The sequence below is a fragment of the Haematobia irritans genome, chromosome 3 (genome assembly GCF_050003625.1).
Source record: "Haematobia irritans isolate KBUSLIRL chromosome 3, ASM5000362v1, whole genome shotgun sequence".
NCBI lineage: Eukaryota > Metazoa > Arthropoda > Insecta > Diptera > Muscidae > Haematobia > Haematobia irritans.
Genome location: NC_134399.1, coordinates 6510264 through 6537445, shown reverse-complemented (window position 1 = coordinate 6537445; position 27182 = coordinate 6510264). Strand labels below are relative to the sequence as shown.

The window sequence follows — 27182 nt, the reverse complement described above, 5'->3', positions numbered from 1 at the left end:
GTTTCCGCTAGGTTACAGAAAACAAATCTGTCTCTGTTTCATTTCGGCTGATATCCACCTAATCATGTAATCGGTTTGTGGTGACTTCTCTCTCTCGTTCTTTGCATCGCAGCCTTCTCTTCTATTCCTCTAGAAACTTTGTAACTTTATTTCCAGTCTCTGTAAGCTGGACCTGCTTCTAAATCACCCCTTCCCCCATGTAACGAAATGTATGTATTTTCAATGCAGGGGTGGGACATAGGTAGTGTTTCAAGGTCTCCCTAGTCTCACACTACGACCTACATACACCATCTTCCCCCGAACATTTTCGCCACATATGAGTCCTGAACCCTAGGTTGGGATAAGTATAGTGACAGTTCTTTATTTTAGGCTCACTTAGACTATTCACCCATAGAAAAAATCATGAACGGCGTGGTAAAAATGACACCATACGTTTTCAAAACAACAACCAGCGTTCATGACCTGAAAACATAATGGTTACGAATTTATAAACAAAATTAAAAAAAGATTTCCCATACCGTGACTCGAACCTGTGTTGCCTGCACGATACACGTTAACAGTCGCCTTAGCACATTGCACCAACGGCGGAGTTACCATAACAACGTCTAACGATTATTTTAAGACTTTTCATGACCAAAGAAAAACGAATGCCGTTCATGAAATCGTGAACGCCCGTGGACGAAATCGTGAACATTCCGTTTTGATTTTGTGTGAACGTTTCCGTTTCATTTTGACAACGTCCGTTCACGATTGTGAAACGCAATTTTTTCTATTAGTGTTCAGTCCATTATGATACCACAAGTGGTGAACTTCTCTCTTATCATTGAATGCTGCCCGATTTTATCTTCCAAGAACCTCATGTTTATAGCCGAGCCCGAACGGCGTATCTCTATATTGTGAAACCATTTAGTGAAGCTTTGAAACACTCAGAAATGTTATCAGCATTACAGATAAGGGATAATCCACCGATGAAAAACTTTTTGAAGTTTGGTCGAAACTGAGATTGAACCATGAGCCTTTGTATGCAAGGCGGGCATGCTAAACATTGCCACACGGTGCTATCATTCAGTAGTTACAACTATTTTTCTTGAGTCACTCCATACTAGTTTCGTCGCCCTCCAGACCTTTGAACTATTCCACATTTGTCTATGTATTTCCAGTGCCCATTCATACAACCTCTATGGAACTTGCGTTCTCTAAATCTGTATTCCTCTCCCTTGTTTTGAAATGTTGAGGCTCACATTAGGATTCTCACAGTAGTTTAATTAGTCGTAGTCATTGTTACGTTGCGCTAGGTTGAAGACTGATACAGGTTTCTCTGTTTCATGGCGGTTGGTATTCTCTTTCCTTGGTTATTTTCGCCACATATGAATCCCGAACCCTAGGTTAGGATAAGTATTATGACAGCCCGTTATTTTAGCCTCACTTAGACTGTTCAGTCCACTGTGATACTACTAGTTGTGAACTTCTTTCTTTTATCATTGAGTGCTGCCCGATTCTTTGATTAACTCAATGACAAGGAATATCCCTTTTATAGCCGAGTTTTAACGGCGTATCCCATTATGGTGAAACCACATAGAGAAGCTCTGAAACACTCAGAAATGTCATCAGCATTACTGACAGGGGATAATGAAAAATTTTCATGGGTGGATTCACTAGTTCTGACTTTCTTCGAAATATTCAAACTCAACATAGTATTTCAACAGTATTCTGATTAGTCGTTATCCTTCGGCTATTCCCGCGTGTTTTATTTAGGCATCTTGTTATTGTTAAAGTTTTTAACACATTTCGTTATTGTCATTTGTCAGTTTTTTTTAACCTTAGTTGTCCTTATAAACAGCTCAAAATATGTAACTTATGAAGCAAGTGAAGTGATAATATTCTCCACCTAACTAGCGTTAGTGACTTATATTCCCCATCAGGGTGCTCCGAAATGTTGGGCGATACGTAAGACATCTGCATTAGCAAAACATATACTGTTGCCCTTAATGACATATTGCATATAAAGGTAGTGGTAAAGGTAAGTTAGAATTTATTTTTCCGTTCTAAGCAAATACCCATCATTTTTGTATCATGACTCTGCCATATCACATTTTACTCGCTCTAGTATAAAGATCTCTAGATAAAGAAGTAAAAAGTGTCGTGGATACTATCCGATTGTCGCTCGAATAGCAAACTACTTCTAAAACAGTCACATCTAAATAAAGGGTGATACGGTCAAAATTTGGTCAAGGGAAAACGCGTGTAAATCGGTGAAATCGTTTATTTAAAAAATCAAATTAAATTTCTTTTTCAAGTTCAATTAGTATAAAATTCAGGAAAAATATTCAGTTAGGCTTTCGCTTTTCCAAATCCGGGCCTCACGCTTGACATCTGCCATCAGATTTTGTGTAGCCACCTTGTCCACCTTCTTCGTCGCAGAAAGCCAGTTTGCCTTGAACTGCTGCTCGTCCTTAGCAGTTTTTTGGTCTTCTTTAGGTTCCGCTTGACAGTAGCCCAGTATTTGTCAATTGGGCGGAGCTCTGGCGTGTTGGGAGGGTTCTTGTCCTTGGCAACCACCTGCACGTTGTTGGCGGCGTACCACTCCATGGCCTTTTTACCGTAATGGCAAGATGCCAAATCCGGCCAAAACAGTACGGAACAATCGTGTTTCTTCAGGAAAGGCAGCAGACGTTTATTCAAACACTCTTTCACGTAAATTTCTTGGATGACAGTCCCGGAAGCTATGAAAATGCCACAGATACAGATGGCTTGCCAAACCAGATATTTCTTTGCGAACTTTGACAGTTTTATGAGCTTGAAAATATATGATACCTTTCCCCTTCCTTTTGCCGTATAAAACTCCTGTCCCGGAAGCTGCTTGTAGTCGGCTTTGACGTAGGTTTCGTCGTCCATTACCACGTAGTCCAACTTCGTCAGCATCGTCGTGTACAGCCTCCGGGATCGCGCTTTGGCCGTCGTATTTTGTTTATCATCGCGATTTGGAGTCACTACCTTCTTGTAAGTCGATAGTCCGGCTCGTTTTTTGGCTCGATTCACGGTTGTAGACGATACACCCAGCTTATTTGCGGCATTTCGGAGAGAGAGGTTAGGGTTTCGCTTGTAACTACCAGCAACTCTCTTTGTCGTCTCAGCGGCTTCCGGTTTTCGATTTCCCCCCATCCAGACTTACTGGCTGTCGACAAACGTTCCCCAAACACTTTAATTACATTTATAACGGTTGATTTGGCAACTTTTAGCGATTTTGCCAGCTTTGCGTGCGAGTAGTTCGAATTTTCGCGATGCGCGAGCAAAATTTTGATACGCTGCTCTTCTTGCCTGGACGGCATTTTGAGAACTGAAGAGTGAATTCCAAAATCAAAATAGGAGCAACATTCTACACACACACCCCTTCAAAATGAGGGGTGTTCTGGTTTTTTAAATGCAAAATTGAAAGAAATACGTCAAGTTTATATTGACGAAATTTTGACCGTATCACCCTTTACAGCATCGGAGATTTTTCGGTGATAAGAGAGATCCTATTCACAATTTATATATGTCTCTAAATATCTACCTTATTTACGCTCAGGCAATGAATTCTCTCTCTTGGAAATTTGTGGTGAATTTGTAGGCATTTCACCAAGTAAACTTGTAGCACTAATAAATGATTAGGAAATGAACATAAACTAGAACCTGTTACATAGTTGTATAGTTACTTTGGTTCTTCCATATAGGAAATTTGATTATTTGTTGCAACGAATCTTCCCAATCTTGATTGTATTTGCTACTGATTGACTTAATCCAACATAACGTTTCGTTTCTTTTAGTTTTAGTTTTATAAATAGCCCCTCTTGAAGTTCTTAGAAATCCTTTCGTTTTCAACACTTCTTTTCTTTCTCTTCATCATTTCAACTAGACTCGGTTAAATCCTACCTTATGCAAATTACAAAATTTAACAAATTAAAAGTTAAGCTGCAGGAAAATAGCACAAAAAAACAATCCTACTGCATATATAAAGGAGGAATGAAGCAAACCAGCCCTAGCAACTTAAGCCAGCTGTGCAAACAGCAAAAGGATTAGGAAGCATTAAGTGTTGCTCATTAGCACAATTTTGTTATATGTACGGGAGATAGTGGACCACCATGGTTTGCTACGATGTTGGACTACTGATGGTGTTCGTTGGCACTTTTCAGTTTTAGTTTTTTTGTGTTGGAATTTTCTTCTTTTTCCATTTGTCAACGTTGGCATAGCATTGATCCACAAGTGAAAGGAATACTACAGCTAAATGTACTTGGTGAAGCAATTGTGAGAAAGGGGGGAGAGTGAACGAAAACAATGAGCATAGCCAGAAATCGAGCAAATCCATTTGGGTAATAATTTAAAGTCCAATCCAGTAGTATAGAGTATAGCTAGAGCAAGAGGCGATTAAACAAATCACCAACAAGGACGAACAATTTATGTATGGCCCACTTCCACGAACCACTCCCAAATGGACCATCCTTGCACCCAATTGTTCTATAGTAGATTTGATATCTTCATTTGTTAAACAGATCTAGGGAAATAAAACACCACAATGAATGACCATAATATGCGGGTCATTATAATTATATATCGATGACCGGAGGAGGTGAAGGTTTTCCACTTCCTTCCTTCGTTCGCATTGAGGATGAAAGGAATTGTTTTGGACTTTGTAACCGCATATGGGACAACCATCATGACCTTATGCATGGAGGAGGAGTAGGAGGATGGGCATTGGAAACATTATATTCCCCCGTGCCATAAAACCTTGCCACTCATTATCGGTCATTGGAATTGTGAATGAGTGTCCATTACATACATCCGATATTTCAGCCGGTTTACCACCACCATATTCAGTTGCCTGTCAAATGAGCTACTATTTGTTATTAATTTGTAAACGGCTTATTCTCGTATTGGCACTATGAAAGCTGTCTCGGATGGGCAACCCTAATGAATTGTCTCATCGATGACATTTGGGCTGTGGCCTCTGTTTCCTCCTCGGTGTGAAAATGTGTAATGAATGACTCTCGAAAATTTCAATGAAATTCTTGTAGTGATATATTGATAAGTGGGATGCTGAGGTGTCTGAAGAATCTGGGTATGGATTTGGAGTTGAAAAAGATTTTATTTTCGCACCTATTTATCGGGTCGATACAATCATTGATCATATACAAAAATTTATTTTCAGGTTAATTACTAATTGAAGGATGAGAAACCGTTAGACGAAAGGGTGACACGTGTCGTAAGACCCTTGGTTGCTTGTGGAATACACGTCAGCTACGTCGCTACCAATCACTGATATGTGTAAATTGAAGCGCCAGCACTTGCATGGTCTACCGTAGGAGGTCCTTTCCTCCGGTGCTATTGAAGGTGGTCGAACTTCGAGAACGCAAATAATTTTGTAGCTTCTCACCGCTTAGCCTACATGAATCCTATTCAGACCTGCCTGGTATGCTGCGTGATCTTAAGACTCTCCTTTGTAACGCTGGATCTCGGACTGTAGAAGGTGAATATGAACCCTTACATTCCTGGGAGGTTATTGCCTATACACTTGTAGTTGGGGGGATGCTTGTATCGTATACAAAAAAGTATGCGTAAGGTAAGGATACTTTGGAGTATTATCTCAGTGATTGCCATTCTAACTCGAAATACATATAAATTCGTCAAGGAAACTACTGATAGAGAGTAGAGCTGTGGGCAGTCAGTATGCTTTTATTGAGTTGAGGATACACACGTCTTGATTGAGAGAAAGGACGAACGTGAGTTTCTCTAGGGCTCATGGCAAAGATGTGGAGTTGAGGATACACTCGTCTTGATTGAGAGAAAGGACGAACGTGAGTTTCTCTAGGGCTCATGGCAAAGATATGGAAACCGTGGAGAATTATATACACATTCATTATCCAGTTTTTTTGAGATATAGAGTAAAACGTTGATTAGTAGAGATATGGGGTACCAATGGTGTTGCGACGGAAGAGTATAAGCGATGCCCAGTAAAGCTTTGAGAATCCCGGTGGTGTTTTTGGAGTTTTAGATACCCTCGTCTTGATTGGAAGAAAGGCGGTTGGAGCGAACGTTAGTGTAGGTAGGACGCGTGGCAAAGATAATGAATCCTTGGAAAAGTACGCAAGTCATTGTTTCTTTCTCGTTCTTTCTCGAGATAAAGACATCGTCGTTTGGGGGACTTGGTGCTGAGGGGAAGCTTTTATGGAATAGGGGAAAAGGGGAAGAATTAAATTATGTAGAGTACTGCCGTGCTTTGCCGAGGTGAAGTTAGTCCCAAAGGAACTATATGAAGATGCGGAAAATTGCGATTATTAATTTCTGCAAATCTTTCATCGAGATGGCTGAGCAGTTCAATATCCACAGTATTGCATTTTACCCAACCTGACGGTAGGATCACATAAAATCTATTACTCCAAAAACCACCCAGGGATAATATTTTGCCTGGCACCCACAGATTCATTGGTTCATACTGGAGAGAAATATAGTTCCATCCTCAGTAACGTTGAATTTTGGAATTTTCTGAATTTCCTTGCCCAAATTGTAGGGAAATTTCGGAGGACTTTTATGGACTAATAAGTTCGTAGCAAATACATAAACTTGGATTCTTAAATGGTTCATTGCCTTCTACCCAAAGGGTCATGGGTTCAATACAAGATACGTAATAAAAAATGTTCCATGGCGGTTCAATCCTTCAGTAATTTTGGAAACTTCCATACGAAGATCAAATTATAGCGAAGTTTTTGAAACTTCCCTATAAGATTAGCTCGATGTAGTTTGACAAGCCATTTGAATTCGCATATAAAGTAAGTTCAATTGAATCGAATTATTTGTTGGAATGAGAGAAGCTGAACCATTTTACTAGTCATCTTAGCGAATGTAAACATGAACATGACCTGTTAAATGGCTAATGTCCTTGTTTCCAGAGATTATAAGATTCGGGATAAACAAAATCTTCCATGGCGATTCAATCCTTGAGTTATGTTGGATCTTGGAAGTTTCTTAACATACGTTGCAGTGAAGTTGCTGAAAATTTCCCTACATGTTGAGTTTCGTATCAACTGACAAGCCGTTCGGACTCGGATAAAAAAAAATGGAATCGATCCGCCCTTAGGTTAGGTTAGGTGGCAGTCCGATGTATCAGGCTCACTTAGACTATTCAGTCCATTGTGATACCACATTGGTGAACTTCTCTCTTATCACTGAGTGCTGCCCGATTTCGTGTTAAGCTCAATGACAAGGGACCTCCTTTTTAGAGCCGAGTCCGAACGGCGTTCCACATTGCAGTGAAACCACTTAGAGAAGCTTTGAAACCCTCAGAAATGTAACCAGCATTACTGAGGTGGGATAATCCACCGCTGAAAAACTTTTTGGTGTTCGGTCGAATCAGGAATCGAACCCACGACCTTGTGTGTGCAAGGCGGGCATGCTAACCATTACACCACGGTGGCTCCCGCCCTTAGAAGCTGAAGCATTTCCCTCATGGTGACATCCTGGCAAATATGTATATGATGGCTTTCAAATGGCTCATTAAACGGAAATTTACAAAATATCACAATGCTAGAGTTTGTTTAAAAAAGGATATGGATTCGTTATCAGCATTAGGCACCAATTTCGTGGCCTTGTATCCTGTGTGAGATACTTTAAAGCTACTTCAGGAAAACCCGGATATGGCAAATTCGGTTCACCCGAAGATGTTGACGATTCACCATCATCCGAACTGCAGGAACCATTACAACTTGAGCCCGTCGATGAACCCGACGATGAGGAGGATGAACTGGACGATGATGACAAGCCACCACCACCACTCATGCCATCATGTTTGTTTCTGCGACGAGAACGTCTACGCCGCATACGTCGCTGCTCCGCACTCGTATTACTTAGACGCTCATCATCACTGCGATCACTGGCGGGTTTTCTGTTGGCTGCATTTCTATGGTGGCTGTTATTCGTATTCGAAGAAGATGAAACTGTGGCGGCTGTAGCAGAGCTTTGGTGGGATTGTTGATGACGTTGATGCATTGCTGCAGGATTATTGAGCTGAGAGGAGGCAGGTTTGGCATTATTACATGGGGCATCATTTGTGGATCTGGCATTATTAGCAGCCATGCCGCTATAGACGCCACTCGCTGTCGCTGTTGCTGTACGGGTATTAGAGGAACTGGGTTTTCTTAGTTGGCTGCGTGTGCTATTGGTACTGTCACCACGTCTGTGACGTGTCTCAGCACCAGAGTTTACTAAAACAGCTGTAGGTGAATCATTGGAATGCATGTTTTCGGAGTATCTATTCCCTTCCCCACTGCTACTACCACCTGTATTCTCTTTTAGTCGTGTTCGACGACCAGCAAATGAGCCTGTATCGGAATCTTGCCTGCTAATCCTATGACTTGTGCGTCCCAACCCATTATTAGTTGAATCCAATTGAGACGCAGTTAAGGATCGCAATTCAGGTTGATTGGATGAGTTTTTGTTAGTGTCATTAGACGAAGAGGGCTGTTGATGCTGCTGCTGTACTGTTCTTTTGCTTGAAATTGTGTTTGGTTGACGTTTCTGTTCATGTTGTTGTTGTTGTTGTGGATGTTCCTGCATGGAGGAATGCAGCATTTTAGGATTTCGTCTTACTCTAACAATTGACTGGCCCCTCCTATGGTTGTTTTAGTCTATCATCTATGGACTTTCGGTTGATGAGAATCTATGTTGTGGATATTTTCCAATTCCTTCCCCGTTATTGCTTTGTGGACATCTGTTTGAAAATGTCATTTATTTTTGAAGGACTGGAATGGGTACCTTACCAATCCCAGGACCATGATAGCACTGCAATATCCAATATCTGAAAAAAAGAAAACAGTAAAGGAATTTCCATTAGATTATTGATGTGGAGATTCATTTAAGAGATAAGAGCAGAAGAGGAAGTGAACAAGTACACAGACTGTGTCCCCTCTTTTGTGTGAGGCTTCATCATTCCAATTTTGATTCGTGACTGTGACAAATGGACAGTTGTTTCGCATTTTATGATGGACAAAGCCTGGACAAGAGAGTTGTTGTCATTATTACGAGCATTACAAAACAGAAAGTAGATCACTTTCAAATGGAAGACAAATACTCGTATCTTACAAACCATGGTAGAGTAAAGTCCTCCCTTGGTCGATGAGTTTTTTTTCATTGTAGACATAATGAAATTTAATGTCACACACAATGGATCCGTGATGGCTGATGGCTATGTCCTCTAAATACAAAGAAGCAATAGAAGAACATGGCAAACGGGGACATGTCTACAAGAGTAAAGGGAAATCCATTCGTAATGGCGTGAATAGGAATTTCAATTGTTTTGCTACGATGAGGAGAGGCAGAAGATATTTCTCCAATCTCTGCATTAAATTACAGAACTGAGTCATTTATAGTTGGTTTTTGTTTTTTGGCCTTCATTGAAATTCTACTGGTCGGCATCAAAATAAACAATTCTGACATTAGAATAGAAATTTCGCTCTTCAGTGGTAGGAGTTGTGTACGCAAAGAAATATTTTGTTTGTCTTGTTATTGGAACGAAATTAACGAATAAAAAAGTTCTCAAGGAAAAAAAAAGAGTCAATTTCTTCTAAAGTTCTAATTCCAGGATGCTTTGTGAGGTTCGATAATGCCAGAGCTAACCTGGAACATGGTTAGGTTAGGTTAGGTTAGGTTAGGTGGCAGCCCGATGTATCAGGCTCACTTAGACTATTCAGTCCATTGTGATACCACATTGGTGAACTTCTCTCATTATCACTGAGTGCTGCCCGATTCCATGTTAAGCTCAATGACAAGGGACCTCCTTTTTATAGCCGAGTCCGAACGGCGTTCCACATTGCAGTGAAACCACTTAGAGAAGCTTTAAACCCTCAGAAATGTCACCAGCATTACTGAGGTGGGATAATCCACCGCTGAAAAACTTTTTGGTGTTCGGTCGAAGCAGGAATCGAACCCACGACCTTGTGTATGCAAGGCGGGCATGCTAACCATTGCACCACGGTGGCTCCCTGGAACATGATTTCGGAAAATGATTTGTTTCTCGTACTCTTGCTTGTTATCGTGATGCAGGCAGTGTTACATCGCGTCAAAAAAATGGACGCAAAAAATTTAACATCAGAAATGATCCGAAAATTGAAGGCCTGATCGAAATCTACACCGCAGTGGTAGAAAAGGTTACGTTACGTTGAAAAGAGGATCCAGGTTTCCCTCTCTCCTGTCGGCTGACATACCCATAAGCCAGTATTCGGCTTGTTGAGAGCTCTAACTTCTTTTTTCCATCGTATGCCTCTTTTATTCCAGAACTCTCTGTGTTTAACGAATTCCCTGATTTGTTTCCAGTCCTAGTTTCTAAGCTGGGTCAGGTACCGAATTATTTCTTTGCCGATATGGTTAATTCGTTGCCTATTAAAGGCAAAGAGTTAACTATATGTTCCAAGGTCTCATCATCCTTAAATATTCAATTGCTGCTACGGTTCGGCACAAATGTGCTATTAATTCTAGGTGCCGGGTCCTGAGTTTCGCCCTACTCTCATGGAGTAGTTCTTAAGACGTTTTCTTTTGTGGGTCACCCATAATATTCTCCCATATATATCTCCCATACTCATTCATCCAACTCGGCCCGTGTTGCCTTCACTTCCCTGTGTGTCCTAGTTCAATCGCCAGTTCATTTGCCTTTACGCTTTCTGTTATCCCGGCCCCTATATAATGCGGATCCTTACCTATTCCGGGTATTCGTTGATCATTCTTTTGATCTAACGATAGATCTGATGGTAGAATCGTAATGTCTTTATTGCCTTCATGGCCTTCGGCATGATTGTGCTGTGATTCGGAAATCGGAATAGGATCTCGGTGTCTTGGCCCTCCACAAATACCCATCACCCATCTTCGATCCTTCAATGTAGCAGTTATTTCCCTCAGGTATAGGGAGCCACCGTGGTGCAATGGTTAGCATGCCCGCCTTGTATACACAAGGTCGTGGGTTCGATTCCTGCTTCGACCGAACACCAAAAAGTTTGTCAGCGGTGGATTATCCCACCTCAGTAATGCTGGTGACATTTCTGAGGGTTTCAAAGCTTCTCTAAGTGGTTTCACTGCAATGTGGAACGCCGTCCGGACTCGGCTATTAAAAGGAGGTCCCTTGTCATTGAGCTTAACATGGAATCGGGCTCAATGATAAGAGAGAAGTTCACCAATGTGGCATCACAATGGACTGAATAGTCTAAGTGAGCCTGATACATCGGGCTGCCACCTAACCTAACCTTCCCTCAGGTATCAATTCTGGGGTCACACCATTCTCCCAGGACCAACTTACTGGCCTCAGAATGCCTCACAAGGTATGGAAAACTCAGGTATACGGTCATGGATTGTTGTGGAATCCGTCATTACATTCACCCCAACTATCTTTTTATGGTTTGTCATGATTCTTCTTTCCGTCCATTCTTCCAACACATTCAATCTCATCGCAGTCATGGTTGCTTCGCTTTTGATCTGATATGTCCAGTATCGTCTCCAGGGCTCTGGTTGACGTGTTCTTCATTGCCCCAGTTATGCCAAGACAATATGTCCATGGAGAAGATTTTGCACATCCTCTTCATGGATGTCCACCACACGGTCGATGCGTATGTCTGGATTGACCTTTTTACGTTCTCATATATCCAGTGAGTCACCTATGGATTTAGGCCGAATTTCGGGCCCACCACTCTTCTGAACAGTGCCCTACACCTGATATCGCCTTGCCCAAAAATCTTGGTTCGATATATTGGGAAGTTTTATTCCTTCCTAGTGAGCTGAAGATATTACGAGAACGGATGGAGCACAAGATTGAACAATGAGCTTGGACTAAAGCCACTAAGCTCCAAAAAGTGCAAGACCTCAGTTTCTGATTCACAAAAAGAAAAAGCGTTAGACTGGAAGGGGCGAAGGAGTTGTTTCGCTTAGACGAAAGTGGTCAATTATAAAACTTGGTGTCAATCAACTCAAGATGACGCTTTGCCGGAATGGGCCAAAATACCAGCAGAGCCATTTTCGGGCAGAGTGCTATGGATTTGTGCTTTGCAAAAGTAGTAAATACGAACAAATCTAAACTGGATCTTACTGGCCCAGCGATTCAGTGGAGATTCCAAAATTGTAGGTGGTTGAGATGTGGGTCAGTAAAGACTCCGTTGATTCCGCAAGAACTCCACGGAACTCAATACGTTGAAGCATATATAAACAGATGGGTCAGTAGAGATCCCAAGGAACCAGATTAGTTGAATACCCAGAGAGGGTATCCAACAGTGCTGAATAATGAAAAAGTCTTTAAATCAGATTAAGTTACAGCACTTATGTTAGAGAAGTTAGCAGTATCACAGATTGTAGGTGGTTGAGATGTGGGTCAGTAAGGACTCCGTTGATTCCGCAAGAACTCCACGGAACTCAATACGTTGAAGCATATATAAACAGATGGGTCAGTAGAGATCCCAAGGAACCAGATTGGTTGAATACCCAGAGAGGGTATCATCCAACAGTGCTGAATAATGAAAACGTCTTTAAATCAGATTAAGTTACACCACTTAGAGAAGTAAGCAGTATCACAGAGTTGCCACTTGCTCCTCAACTCTGAAATTCAATTTCTTGTTTTGCTCTATGAGAGCAATAGAATTTTACTTCATTTTGGGAATATTGTAATATTATTTTCCATGTACCTTGCCATCGTTTTGCTATTCCTTTTGATTCTCTTGTCCCTTGAATATCGAAGCAAAACACCTTTATAGTCTCTATGGGTTTGAATGACTTAAATGGAGAAAAACGATTGATTTTCATTTTAATTGAAATTTATAAATGGACGAACTCTATAGCAATTCCCAATGTAAAAAGTGTGAAAATAATTTTCAATTCCCTCCCCCCAAAAAATTCATCCACTGGCCTTGGTAGGATGGTCTCTCTCAGTTCTTTGTAGTTTCCTTTCCTAAGGCTATGCCCAATATATGACAGTATTAAAGGGAAAACTTGGTCCTTCAATTCGTTTTGTGTTTTTTTTCGTACATTCTGTTTTTGGCCTTCCTAATTTCAGATTTCACTAATTTCATTTTAGGATTGCGCCGCAAATAATTACTTCATAGTCTCCAGTGCTCAATTACAATTGTTGAATGAATCTTTGAATGGCATCAAAATTTATTGTGATGGTAAACTTTTTACCTTGGGGATATTTTTTGCTCTTCATTTTTCAAAATGCTTGACTAAAACTTTGAGCTTCAAGTATATACTTGGAACTTGTTGGAGAAATGGTTGAGGGCCAGCTGTGTAGGATTGACTACTATTGTGGTGGAGGTCGAAGTTTGGGTTGTTTTAGTGATTGAAATAAATCACTTTTACTTTTTCTCTGTTTTTTTTTTGTTGTGCCAAAGGTGTTGTTTAACCACTTCATTGTTGAATTCAGAAATTTGTATTAGTTGCATACCTGTGGGGAGGATGGATTTTGTTTTTTTTATCTTTCAATTTTTCACTTTGATCATAGAACATTAATTATAATAACCCTCTTAAGCATGATGAGGGGAAAATTATAAGCAAAAGAACGAGAAATTAACAAAAAAAGTTACCACAAACATTTTTGGAGAGAAATTTTGGTTATTCACGGCAACGGCCTTGTTGTCCAATCTTTAATTTGAAACCGCTAAAGGGCATTGGGACTAGAGCTTTGTTTTGAAATGAATCACAATTTTGGGAAGGGCAAGTTATCAGGGACAACCTTTATGTTATGATGCACCTCCACAGGAGAACTAGGCCTGACGTTTGTCCGTCCATCCGTCGTTTCTGCATACATAAAAATAACCTTGGAAGCACCATGTGAAGAATATGGCTGAAAGGCTCACAGATTCCGAAGGTCGAGTCGAAGGCCAGCAGAATTCAAATAGACATTATATCGGAATAAGCGGGGCAAGGAGGACCACTTCTTCTGAAAGATCATAATGTATGTCAAACCTTTGACAAAAAAAACTAAAAAAAAGAAGTTTTATGTGAAGAAGAGGATTGAAGGTCTCACAGATTCTGAAGTCAGTGTTGAAGGGCAGCAAGTTCAAAATGGAGTCTGAATCCAAGGATATCACTCTGGGTCGATCGATGTTTTGTACATCAAAATACAACATTAGGTTAGATTAGGTGGCAGCCCGATGTATTAGACTCACTTAGACTATTCAGTCCATTGTGATACCACATTGGTGAACTTCTCTCTTATCACTGAGTGCTGCCCGATTCCATGTTAAGCTCAATGACAAGGGACCTCCTTTTTATAGCCGAGTCCGAACGGCGTTCCACATCGATTCTCTGAATCGATCGATGGTTTGCGCATTAATGGGGAAGAAGTATAACATGAGAATTTTGTTGCAGTTCCAGCGACCCTCGGAATTAGCGGGACAAGGAGGACAAACATAAAATACTATACCAGACCTGATGGACTTATAGAAAGAATCAAACACTAATGCTCGAACTGCTATTATATGAACACAGTTCTGTCCACAGAAGTGCTTTCGGATAGACCCTTTTTTACTCGCTGGTACATAAAATATTGTATCACTGAGATCATTGGGCCGGCAGTTCAATCACTGAGATCTACCAATCTGCTGTTAAATCTCTTAAATCGTCCTGCAGCTAACGCAATGAGATCTTTGGATTTGTGGTTCAATTAAAGAGACCCTAATATCAGGAGTCTTATCACTGAGATTGGTGCCATCACAAATATCTTTTGGTCTGCAGTTCTGTCAGTTAACCTCTGAGATTTTCGGGTCTTCTCTTAAGGTTTTTGAATCCCTAGATCTCAAGTTCATCTCCTAAGATCTTCGCATCTGCAGTTCAACCAATGAAATTTAAAAGCATCCCAGAGTTCAACAACTGAGATGTTTGGCTCAGCGGTTTAACCTCTCTTCAGGTTTACTATTCCAACACTACGATCAGTTCAATCTCTTAAATCTTCCGGTCTGCAGTTCACGCACTAGGTTCATAGGATTTGTGGATCAATTGCTGAAACCTTAAGTTCAGAAGTTGAGGTCTTCGAGCCCGGAATTCCTTGGATTTCCCTGTTCAAGACCTAGGTTAGGTTAGGTTATGTGACAGCCCGATGTATCAGGCTCACTTAGACTATTCAGTTCATTGTGACACCACATTGGTGAACTTCTCTCTTATCACTGAGTGCTGCCCGATTCCATGTTAAGCTCAATGACAAGGGACCTCCTTTTTAGAGCCGAGTCCGAACGGCGTTCCACATTGCAGTGAAACCACTTAGAGAAGCATTGAAACCCTCAGAAATGTCACCAGCATTACTGAGGTGGGATAATCCACCGCTGAAAAACTTTTTGGTGTTCGGTCGTAGCAGGAATCGAACCCACGACCTTGTGTATGCAAATCGGGCATGCTAACCATTGCACCACGGTGGCTCCCTGTTCAAGACCTAGGTTCTTCGGGTGTGGAGTTCAATATCTTATTTTGGGATTTGTGCTTCAACCACTCAGAACGTCGGGTCTGAAATTTATAGCCTGTTTTTGTATGTCGCACGAGCTCTATCGATCGACTGAAGTGCATAGAAACAGCTGATTTTTGGTTATAAAATCAGCTGTTTGTTTCCATTTCAGTCGATCGATAGAGCTCGTTCGACATACAGAAACAGGCTGTTAAACACAGTGTTAGTGGTGCAATCACCTTAATGTTAGGTCTCTGGAAGCTTTGGACAGTTCAATCAGTGAGACCACTGAGATTTTCGTGTTAGCAGGGTAAGCTTTGAGACCTACGGCTCTCCAACCACTGTGGTCTTTGGGTCTGCAGTTCAATCAATGAAAAATTCTGGGAATCAATATCTGTCACCTTAATTCCCTGAATGATATCTTCGGATTTTTGTCCAACCATTAATGTCTTCAGTTTTGCAGTTAAATCACTGAGGTCTTTGGAGCTTCATGTCTTTAATAAGATTATTTGGATTTTCAATTCAAACAAAGAACTTTTTGAATATGTTGATCAACCTCGGTGATCTTAGGTTAGGTTAGGTATAAAGGCAGCCCGATATGTCAGGCTCACTTAGACTATTCAGTCCACAATGGTGAACTGCACTCTCTTATCACTGAATGCTGCCAAGTCCGACATTGCAGCGGCGCTTCACATTGCAGTGAAACGATTTAGAGAAGCACTCACAAATGTCACCAGTATTACTGAGAGTGAAGAATCCAACGCTGAAAAACTTTTTGGTGTTCGGTCCAAGCAGGGATTGCGCCCACGAGCCTTTGTATGTAAGGCGGGCATGCTAACCATTGCAACACTGTGGCTCCTGTGATCTTAGAATTTTCGATTCATTCAGTGAGATTTTCATATACTCAGCTCAAGATTTGAGATATACGGGACTCCAACAATTTAGATCATCATGCCTGAAAATCAACTAATGAAATTTTTGGATCTGCGAATGAATCTCTGTGGCCTTAGGATTTGCAGTTACATCAGTGAGATCTTCGGAGATTTTTAGAGGTCTTTGCAGCTCCAGGTAAATCATTGAACGATTCGAGCCTGCAGATCAACCACGGAGACTTTCGGCTATGCAGTTCAAATACTGAGATAAACGGGTCGCCAGTACAATCAGAGAGGTATTCGGGATTCCATCTCAAATCCTGAGAAAATCTGAGCTACAATTCAATCACTGAGATCTTAGGACCTCTGTGATCTTAGAGGTTGCAGTTTAATCATTGGCATTTTAGGTCTGCATTTCAATCTTCACCAAGAGCTACGGGTCTCCAGTTCAATTACTGCGATCTTTGATTTTCCAACAATTGAGATCTTCGGATTTGCAGTTCAACCAATGGGATCTTTTGATCTGCGGATCAACCTCTGTGATCATAGGATATGCATTTCAATCATCGTCATTATCTATGACCTTAGGATTCCCAGTTCCATGAATGAGATCTACAGTTTCTATGCTCAACCACTGAGATCTTCGGACCTTTTGATATGGAATCAGTAAAATCTTCGATTTTGCAGTTTAATCACTCAGAACTTTTGATCTGCAGGGAGCCACCGTGGTGCAATGGTTAGCATGCCCGCCTTGCATACACAAGGTCCTGAGTTCGATTCCTGCTTCGACCAAACACCAAAAAATTTTTCAGCGGTGGATTATCCCACCTCAGTAATGCTGGTGACATTTCTGAGGGTTTCAAAGCTTCTCTAAGTGGTTTCACTGCAATGTGGAACGCCGTTCGGACTCGGCTATAAAAAGGAGGTCCCTTGTCATTGAGCTTAACATGGAATCGGGCAGCACTCAGTGATAAGAGAGAAGTTCACCAATGTGGTATCACAATGGGCTGAATAGTCTAAATGAGCCTGATACATCGGGCTGCCACCTAACCTAACCTAACCTAACCTTTGATCTGCAATTCAATGTATCTGGGGAATTTTAAGCTACTCTTAAGTATTACCATTTTTTACTGAGAATTTTATGTTGTTTTGCCAAAACTGCAATTGAACCCATGGTCATCTGTATGTCAGGGTGTTATGCTAGCCATTGAACTATGTTGAAGCCTACCAGAACTATTGATCATAGACCTATATATATGGAATGACTAACGATTTTCTCCAGATGTTAGGTAGTACTGGCTTTCGGTAAGTCTGTCCGCCTAGAGTTCGAACACTACATTCGAAATTTCATCTGAAGATGAGGATCGAAAAGCTCACAGACTCTGAAGATAGCGTCGACGGGCAGCAGACTCAAAATGAGGCCCGAATCAAAGATATCGCTCTGAATCGATCGATGGTTTGCGCATTAATGGGGAAGAAGTATAACATGGGAATTTTGGTACAGGTCCAGCGACCCTCGGAATTAGCGGGACAAGAAGGACAGAGGTAGCTCGTATCATACTATCACAAATGTAGTCCTACGGTTCTCATTTTTGAACACCATGGCTTCGAATTTGCCTAGGTTAGGTTAGGTTAGATTAGGTGACTGCCCGATGTATCAGGCTCACTAAGACTATTCAGTCGATTGTGATACCACATTGGTGAACTTCTCTCTTATCACTGAGTGCTGGCCGATTCCATGTTAAGCTCAATGAATTTGCCTAAGATAGTGTTTGAAATATTTCATGAAATTCTTCCATGCTATTTATGGGGAGGTCTATGAACAATGCGTTTGTATAGACCTGAAGCTTATAATAACAGATTGGACATCTTGAAATCTCCTACAGCAAAAAATATCAAAAATATAAACATGTTTATCTCCGAATTGAATTTCATAATTAAAATTTTTAGTTTTAGTTTAATACTCTAGCTTATGGCCTCAGTTGCTAAAGCTTTCCTCTATTTTCCCATACTCATCTTATATTTACTATAAGTTTAGTATAATTTAAATAAATAAATAAATAAGACCTGAGGCTTTAATTTGCCAAAAATTCTGTTATTTTTTGGTTGAATTTATCCCGTCACTACAATCCGCTTTTTTCTTCGCTTCCTTTACACCATTTCTTTGGTCCCTTTAAGGTCATAAATAAAACATAAATACCTTTTTATTTTGCAATTACCCAGCAATAAGAAATTCCATTGACCTGTTTTACCAATCAATTGCATTATTACGCATAAATAACAGAAGCTGTATATTTTTATTTTTTTTGGTACAACCTGGTAGCATATTGCGGTTAAGGCCATTGATATTCGCCAAAGAAAGAATAATAAAAATGCAATTCAGTGAGAAATGCAAAAACCGAAAATGAAAATGAATTGTCCATATTTTGTATTGTGCTTACTGTTGCTCAAGGAATCTGGTAATGGCAGTATTTCTGTCAAGTGGATTGTTTTTCTGTACTCGATACAGTCGTACACAAGACACTTGAAATTTTTGTTTATTCCTTGGGAGGGAGAACAGAAATGTGAATATTACATTATGAGATCAAGTGAGTGCATGAATATTAGGGTGTAATGAAAAGCTAGTTTGTTTTTGAAAAACAAAATGAACAATACAATTAACAACAACATAGCGCTTTACTTTGTTGCATTATATATCAGCCACACATTAGTGCATATAATTTAGAGAATATGGTCGATATTATCAATGAAATTAATTCTTCTCATAAAATAATTTATTTTGGTTTTTGTGTGGGTTAAGAAATTGAAGTATTCCTGCACGCAGAGAAGGAATATGATCACCTCAACCATGTTTCAAGAGCAAAATGTTATTTTTGGATGGTGACCATGTAACATGTTTATGCAAAAATGTTATTTTCTCGCCAAAAATAATATGCTTGCGGAAATCAGACACATAATATCCGAGAAAATAACATGGTTGCGACAAACATGTTACATGGTCACCATTCAAAAATAACATTTTGCTCTTGAAACATGGTTGAGGTGACCATATTCCTTCTCTGGGTGTGGGCATTGCTCAATTCGGCCTCTCACTCGTGAGGAAGCTGTGAAGTATCGATGGGCAAGGGTATCGAGTTAAAAGGAGATAGTTTCGATATATAAATCGAAGTCTTACCATTATTTTTCTTTTTTCTGTCTCGAATCTTCTTATGGGTCTCTGCAAACATCTTTCAAGCTTTCAAATTCGTATAAAACCTGAAACATATCGAAGCTCAAGAAATAAAATCAGGCGAACGGGTTACATAGGGAAAGGGGCTATATTTAAACATTGCCTTGCAGCCGGATCTTGATAAAAACCCATAACCAAAGAGTTATTCTGCCACTCAACCATGGTTGCCACTCGTGCCAAAAATAATTTAAAATTTTAATTTTATACTATTTGCGTCGACAGTATTGACAAAATATATATTTTGTTTCTCTTTTGTAGTGGCGGTAGAGCGGATAATTCATGGGTACACTGGTACGTATGCTTTTTTTATCAATTATAGTCATTATACGCAATGGTTGCTACTTGTGCCAAAAATAATTTGCCAAAAGTTGAAGAAAATCTTACCACAATCTACAAAATTAAAAAAAATCTTATTCTGGAGATTTTGATCAAATTTTTGTGGTTAGTATGAAATTTCTTCGAATGAATGAATGGTCCAATTTTGTGGGTGTATAAATATTCCTTGAATTGTATATGTGTCGAATTTTAACATTTTTAACGATTTTAGTTTTTATTCCCCAAAATTTTTTTTGTCAAAATTTTATTTCTATAGAAAATTTTTTCAAAATTTTATTTCTATAGAAAATTTTGTCAAAATTTTATTTCTATAGAAAATATTGTCAACATTTTATTTCTATAGAAAATTTTTACAAAATTTAATTTCTATAGAAAATTTTGTCATCATTTTATTTCTATACAAAATTTGGTCAAAATTTTATTTCTATAGAAAATTGGGTAAAAATTTTATTTCTATAAAAAATTTTGTCATTAATTTATTTCTATAGAAAATTTTGTCAAAATTGTATTTCTATAGAAAATGTAGCCAAAATTATATAGACAATTTTGTCAAAATTTTATTTCTATACAAAATTTGGTCAAAATTTTATTTCTATAGAAAATTGGGTCAAAATTTTATTTCTATAAAAAATTTTGTCATCAATTTATTTCTATAGAAAATTTTATCAAAATTTTATTTCTAAAAAAATTTTGTCAAAATGTTATTTCTATAGAAAGTTTAGGCAAAATTCTATTTCTATAGAAAATTTGGTCATCAATTTATTTCTAAAGAAAATTTTGTCAAAATGTTATTTCTATAGAAAGTTTAGGCAAAATTCTATTTCTATAGAAAATTTGGTCATCAATTTATTTCTAAAGAAAATTTTGTCAAAATTTTATTTCTATAGAAAATTTTGTCATCAATTTATTTCTATAGAAAATTTTGTCATCAATTTATTTCTAAAGAAAATTTTGTCAAAATTTTATTTCTATAGAAAATTTTGTCAAAATTTTATTTCTATACAAAATTTGGTCAAAATTTTATTTCTATAGAAAAATTTTTCAAAATTTTATTTCTATAGAAAATTTTGTCAAAATTTTATTTCTATAGAAAATTTAGGCAAAATTTTATTTCTATAAAAAATTTAGGAAAAATTTGATTTCTATAGAAAATTAGGCAGAATTTTGTTTCTATAGAAAATTTAGGCAAAATTTTATTTCTATAGATAATTTAGGCAAAATTTTATTTCTATAGAAAATTTTGTCGTCATTTTATTTCTAAAGAAAATTTTGTCAAAATTTTATTTCTATAGAATATTGGGTCAAAATTTTATTTCTATAAAAAATTTTGTCATCAATTTATTTCTATAGAAAATTTTGTCAAAATTTTATTTCTAAAGAAAATTTTGTCAAAATTTTATTTCTATAGAAAATGTTTTCAAAATTTTATTTCTATAGAAAATTTAGGCAAAATTTAGAAAATTTTGTCAAAATTTTATTTCTATTTAAAATTTTGCCAAAATTCTATTTCTATAGAAAATTGGGTCAAAATTTTATTTCTATAAAAAATTTTGTCATCATTTTATTTCTATAGAAAATTTTGTCAAAATTTTGTTTATATAGAAAATTTTGTAAAAATTTTATTTCTATAGAAAATTTTGTCAAAGTTCTACTTTTATAGAAAATGTTGTAAAAATTATAATTCTCTAGAAAACTTGGCCAGAATTTTATTTATATAGAAAATTCAAGTACATCTTAGCTGGGAGCCACCGTTAGGTTAGGTTAAAGTGGCAGCCCGATTAAGATTCAGGCTCACTTAGACTATTCAGTCCATTGTGAAATTTCTTCCAATGAATGAATGATCCCTCCTATTAGCGCCAATTTTGTGGGTGTAGAAATATTCCTTGAATTGTAAATGTGTCGAATTTTAACATTTTTAACGATTTTTTTCTCAATATTTTTTTCTCAAAATTTTATTTCTATAGAAAATTTTGTCAAAATTTTATTTCTATAGAAAATTTTTATCAAAATTTTATTTCTATAGAAAATATTGTCCAAATTTTATTTCTATAGCAAATTTAGGCAAAATTTTATTTCTATAGAAAAATTAAGCAAAATTTTATTTCTATAGAAAATTTTGTCATCATTTTATTTCTATACAAAATTTGGTCAAAATTTTATTTCTATAGAAAATTGGGTCAAAATTATATTTCTATAAAAATGTTTGTCATCAATTTGTTTCTATAGAAAATTTTATCAAAATTTTATTTCTATAGAAATTTTAGGCAAAATTTTATTTCTATAGAAAATTTTTTAAACATTTTATTTCTATCGAAAATTTTGTCAATATTTTATTTTTATAGAAAATTGGGCCAACATTGTATTTCTATAGAAAACTGGGTCAAAATTGTATTTCTATAGAAAATTTTGTGAAAATTTTATTTCTATAGAAAATTTTGTCAAAATTTTATTTCTATAGAAAATTTTCTCAAAATTTTATTTCTATAGAAAATTTTGTGACAATTTTATTTCTACTTAAAATTTTGTCAAAATTTTATTTCTATAGAAAATTTTGTAAAAATTTTATTTCTATGGAAAACTTGGTCAGAATTTTATTTATATAGAAAATTGAAGTACATCTTAGCTGGGAGCCACCGTGGTGCAATGGTTAGCATGCCCGCCTTGCATACACAAGGTCGTGGGTTCAATTCCTGCTTCGACCGAACACCAAAAAGTTTTTCAGCGGTGGATTATCCCACCTCAGTAATGCTAGTGACATTTCTGAGGATTTCAAAGCTTCTCTAAGTGGTTTCACTGCAATGTGGAACGCCGTTCGGACTGGCTATAAAAAGGAGCTTAACATGAAATCGGCCAGCACTCAGTGATAAGAGAGAAGTTCACCAATGTGGTATCACAATGGACTGAATAGTATAAGTGAGCCTGATACATCGGGCTGCCACCAAACCTAACCTAACCTAGCTGGAGAGGAATATTTTGCACAATCTACCAAAACACCAAGAATTTTACCAATCTACCAAACAGCAAAAGATCTACCATTTTTAGTCGAATCCTACCAACTGTGGCAACCGTGCTCTCAACACGTGAGGAACCAGCGAAATCTATCGGAGAAGTTAGCAAGATACGATCGAAATCCACGCAGCAGTTGTAGAAAACTTGAACTGATGCAAACCATATTAAAAAATGAGCTTGAACCAAAGCTATTGAAATTCCCAAAAGTGCACGAACTCACCGATGCCAAAATTTGATTTGAAAGAGCCATAGAATTGCTTCGCCTGCAGGAAAGTGGTCAGTTATGGAATTTGCTTTACTGCGTTGTGTTTGAATTCCAAATTGAACAGTTTTTGAAAAACCAAAATGGTCGGGTTTACTTACCAAAGAGATCTGCTGAATATTTACACCTTCAATTAGGCACCAAAACTCAAGTGCCGCCGATGGTAATGGTGTGGTCGCTCCCAGACCTTAGAACATTTTTTCAATATAGAAAATTTGTTCAACATTTTATTTCTAAAGAAAATTTGGTCAACATTTTCTATAGAAAATTTGGTTAATGTTTTTTGTCGATAGAAAATATGGCCTTTACTTTGTTTCCATAGAAAATTTGCTAAAAAAAAATAGTTTTATACAAAATTTGGTCTTTATTTTTCTATAGAAAATGTTTATCAAAATTTTATTCCAAAGAAAATTTTGTTAAAATATCATTTCTATAGAAGATTTGGTCAACATTTTATTTCTATAAAAACATTGGACAAAATTTTTTGCAAGAGAAAATTTTGTCAACATTTTATTTCTCTAGCAAATGTTTCCTAAATTTGATGTCAATAGAAAATTTTATCAAAATTTTATTTCTATAGAAAATTATTTCTAAATTTTATTTCTATAGAAAATTTTCTCAGAATTTTTTGTCGATAGAAAATTTATTTGGCATTTATTTTAATTTCTTTAGTAAATTTTTATTAAAGTTTTATTTCTACAGAAAATTTTCACAAAAATGTATGTCTACTGTGTACTGAGATTTGATTACTTGAATAAAAAGGGATTTGTACTTATAGTAGAAATAAAAAATCTGAGTTGATATTTTCCTATCATAGTCTTTGTTTGCAATCGGACTAGATTTCAGCCCAAAAGACAGCGATGTATTACATCTGTAAAAAGGACATCTAAGTTTATGGGATCAAAATCTCCCTACTCACTTGGAAAGCCTTTAAAATAAATTTACCAACTTTTTCTTAAAAAAATTTGGTCTTTTTTTTATTTCTATAGAAAATTTGATCAAAATTTCATTTCTACAGAAAATTTTCTCAAAAATTTATTTCTACTGAGTACTGGGATTCGTTTACGTGAACAAAAAGGGATTTTCATTTACAGTAGAAATAAAAATCTGAGTTTATCTATTCCTATTATAGTCTTTGTTTGCAATCGGACTAGATTTCAGACCCAAAGACAGCGATGTATTACATCTGCATAAAGGACATCAAAATGTATGAGATCAAAATCTCCCTACTCACTTGGAAAGCCATTAAAATAAATTTCCCAACTTTTTCTTAAAAATTTGGTCTTTATTTTATTTCTATAGTAAATTTTTATTAAAGTTTTATTTCAACAGAAAATTTTCATAAAAATTTATTTCTGCGGTGTACTGGGATTTGATCACTGAATAAAAAGGCATTTTCACTAACAGTAGAAATAAAAAATCTGAGTTGATATTTTCCTATCATAGTCTTTGTTTGCAATCGGACTAGATTTCAGACCCAAAGACAGCGATGTATTGCATCTGCATAAAGGACATCTAAATTTATGGGATCGAAATCTCCCTACTCACTTGGAAAGCCTTTAAAATAAATTTCCCAACTTTTTCTTAAAAAATTTGTTAAGAATAATAATTTAGTTATTCGAAAAAAAACATCTCAACCCATTTTGGTATCCATTTTAATTACTCTTGAAATTCTTGGGTCAAGTTCTTTCATGTACAAAACAAATCCCGAACTGCTGTTCTTGTTGTTGTTTCCTTAATAATCCATTAGGTAGGTAAGTGTTTTTATGTGTACTCTCATGTAGGCTTACACCTACACTACTATGTGGCACAAGCTTTTGCCATTGTGTTAGTTCATGACCTTGATCAAGGCTTTTGTTTTATTGTGGGACACCGTTTGCTTTTGCTCTTGTTCACGAGAATGTCCTTGCCATTGAGTGTTACTTTGACAGCTTTTCATATATCAAGACCTATGCTTGCAGTTTAATGCCTCTGTTTTTTGTGTTTTTGTTGATATCCAAATACCGAGAAAGGAAAACGAAAGTGAAAAATAACCTTGGCTTGTCAGGTGCACTAGTTAAATTACTACCCCGTATAGACTTGAGTAGTAACCATTTGCCCGAAAAAAAATACTCATCTTTGGCCTTTTCCGAATACCCTCTATGTAAGAGCAAAAAGGTATTTGCTATGAAAAATTATTTCAATAAATGAATTCAAGCTAAATTAAAGATTTATAAATCACCATTTGTAGTTATCTAAATGGTGGATAAGTTATTCCTTTGTGTGTGGGTGCGTGTGTGTGTTTGCTCTTTTCTTAGAATTTTCTTTTAGATTTGGATTCGGTTCGCTTATAACCAAGTTTACTGGTTTAATGAATAAAAATACACAAAAGCCCGAGGAAAAGATGTTCGCTAAATCTCTCAGAGGACTGCAAATAAATCGTGTCGATGCTAAAGAATGAAAAAAGAGAAACCTAAACACGTGGAAAATTTTTCTAAGTGGTTTGTGACCGTCTTTCTTCATTGTCATTTTGCCTGCCGCATCCATACAACCATAGTAGGTTGGTAGGCATAAATATTAATATTCAAAGAGAAGAAGATGAAGTTTATCTTGGGAATTAGCTACATTGCTGAGATTTGCCACAAATGAATGAATTTTCATAACATAAATATATATCATATTCCAACTTAGTGGACCGAAGCAAAAAAAAAAAAACCAGAGTACAGATAAACTAATGGTGGTGGTATAAACAAAAAAAAAATATCTTCAACAAGGACCCAGTTGGAAAGAAAATATATAATTTTAAACTATTTGCGACAAGAGAAATAAGAACACTAAATATTGAGTATTTGATTTTTGTTTCTTTTTCAGATCTTCAGAGCGGATAATTTATTTTTCATTTATAGCCATTATACGCTCTAATGGGGGCATCCCATGAAAAGATTTTTTTTTTATTTTTCTTAGGTACCCAAATTATATGCATCCAGCAATACAGAAACTATATTCAGGGTGGCTAATATGTAATGTAACATAGTAAAAAAATATATATAAAAATTTTCGTCAAAATTTAATTTCTATAGAAAATTTTGTCAAAATGTTTATTTCTATAGAAAATTTTGTAAAAATTTTATTTCTATAAAAATTTTGTCAAAATTTTATTTCTGTAGAAAATTGTATAAAAAATGTATTTCTATAAAATTTTATTTCAATAGAAAGGTTTGTCAAAATTTTATTTCCATACAAAATTGTATAAAAAACTTATTTCTATAGAAAATTTTTCTCCAAATTTTATTTCTATAGACAATTTTGTCAGACAAAATAATCTACCATACTTTAGAGAAAATTTTACAAAACAAAAAATATCAAACAAAAAAGTTTTATTTAAAAAAAAAAAATATATAGAAAAATTTGTCAAAATTTTATTTCTATAGAAAATTTTGTCAAAATTTTATTTCTATAGAAAATTTTGTCAAAATTTTATTTCTATAGAAAATTTTGTCAAAATTTTATTTCTATAGAAAATTTTGTCAAAATTTTATTTCTATAGAAAATTTTAAAAAAATTTTATTTCTATAGAAAATTTTACCAAGATTGTATTTCTATAGAAAATTTTGTCAAAATGTTATTTCTATAGAAAATTTTTAAAAAAATTTATTTCTATAGAAAATTTTATCAAGATTGTATTTCTATAGAAAATTTTGTCAAAATGTTATTTCTATAGATTTTTTTAATCTTATTTCTATAGAAAATTTTGTCAAAATTTTATTTCTGTAGAAAATTGTATAAAAAAATTATTTCCATAGATTTTTTTTTAAATCTTATTTCTATAGAAAATTTTGACAAAATGTTATTTTTATAGAAAATTTTGTTAAAATTTTATTTCTATTAAAATTTTCTTAAAAATTTTATTTCTGTAGGGAATTTTCTCAAAATTTTATTTCTATAAAAATTGTATAAAAAATTTATTTCTATAAAAAATGTTGTCAAAATTTTATTTCTATAGAAAATTTTGTCAAAACTTTATTCCTATAGAAAATTTTTCTCAAAATTTTATTTCTAGAG

General features: G+C 36.3%; 1 protein-coding gene across 1 annotated transcript in view; it reads right to left on the bottom strand.

Annotated features, from left to right (window-relative positions):
• Ca-alpha1T (Ca[2+]-channel protein alpha[[1]] subunit T) overlaps window positions 1-27182 on the bottom strand; it is a 235031-nt gene that overhangs the window by 73857 nt on the left and 133992 nt on the right. Inside the window, exon 4 of the mRNA XM_075302215.1 lies at window positions 7583-8827. Within this exon, the coding sequence (XP_075158330.1) occupies window positions 7583-8601 (1019 nt within the window). The 5' untranslated portion in view covers window positions 8602-8827. The remainder of the gene's footprint in view (window positions 1-7582; window positions 8828-27182) is intronic.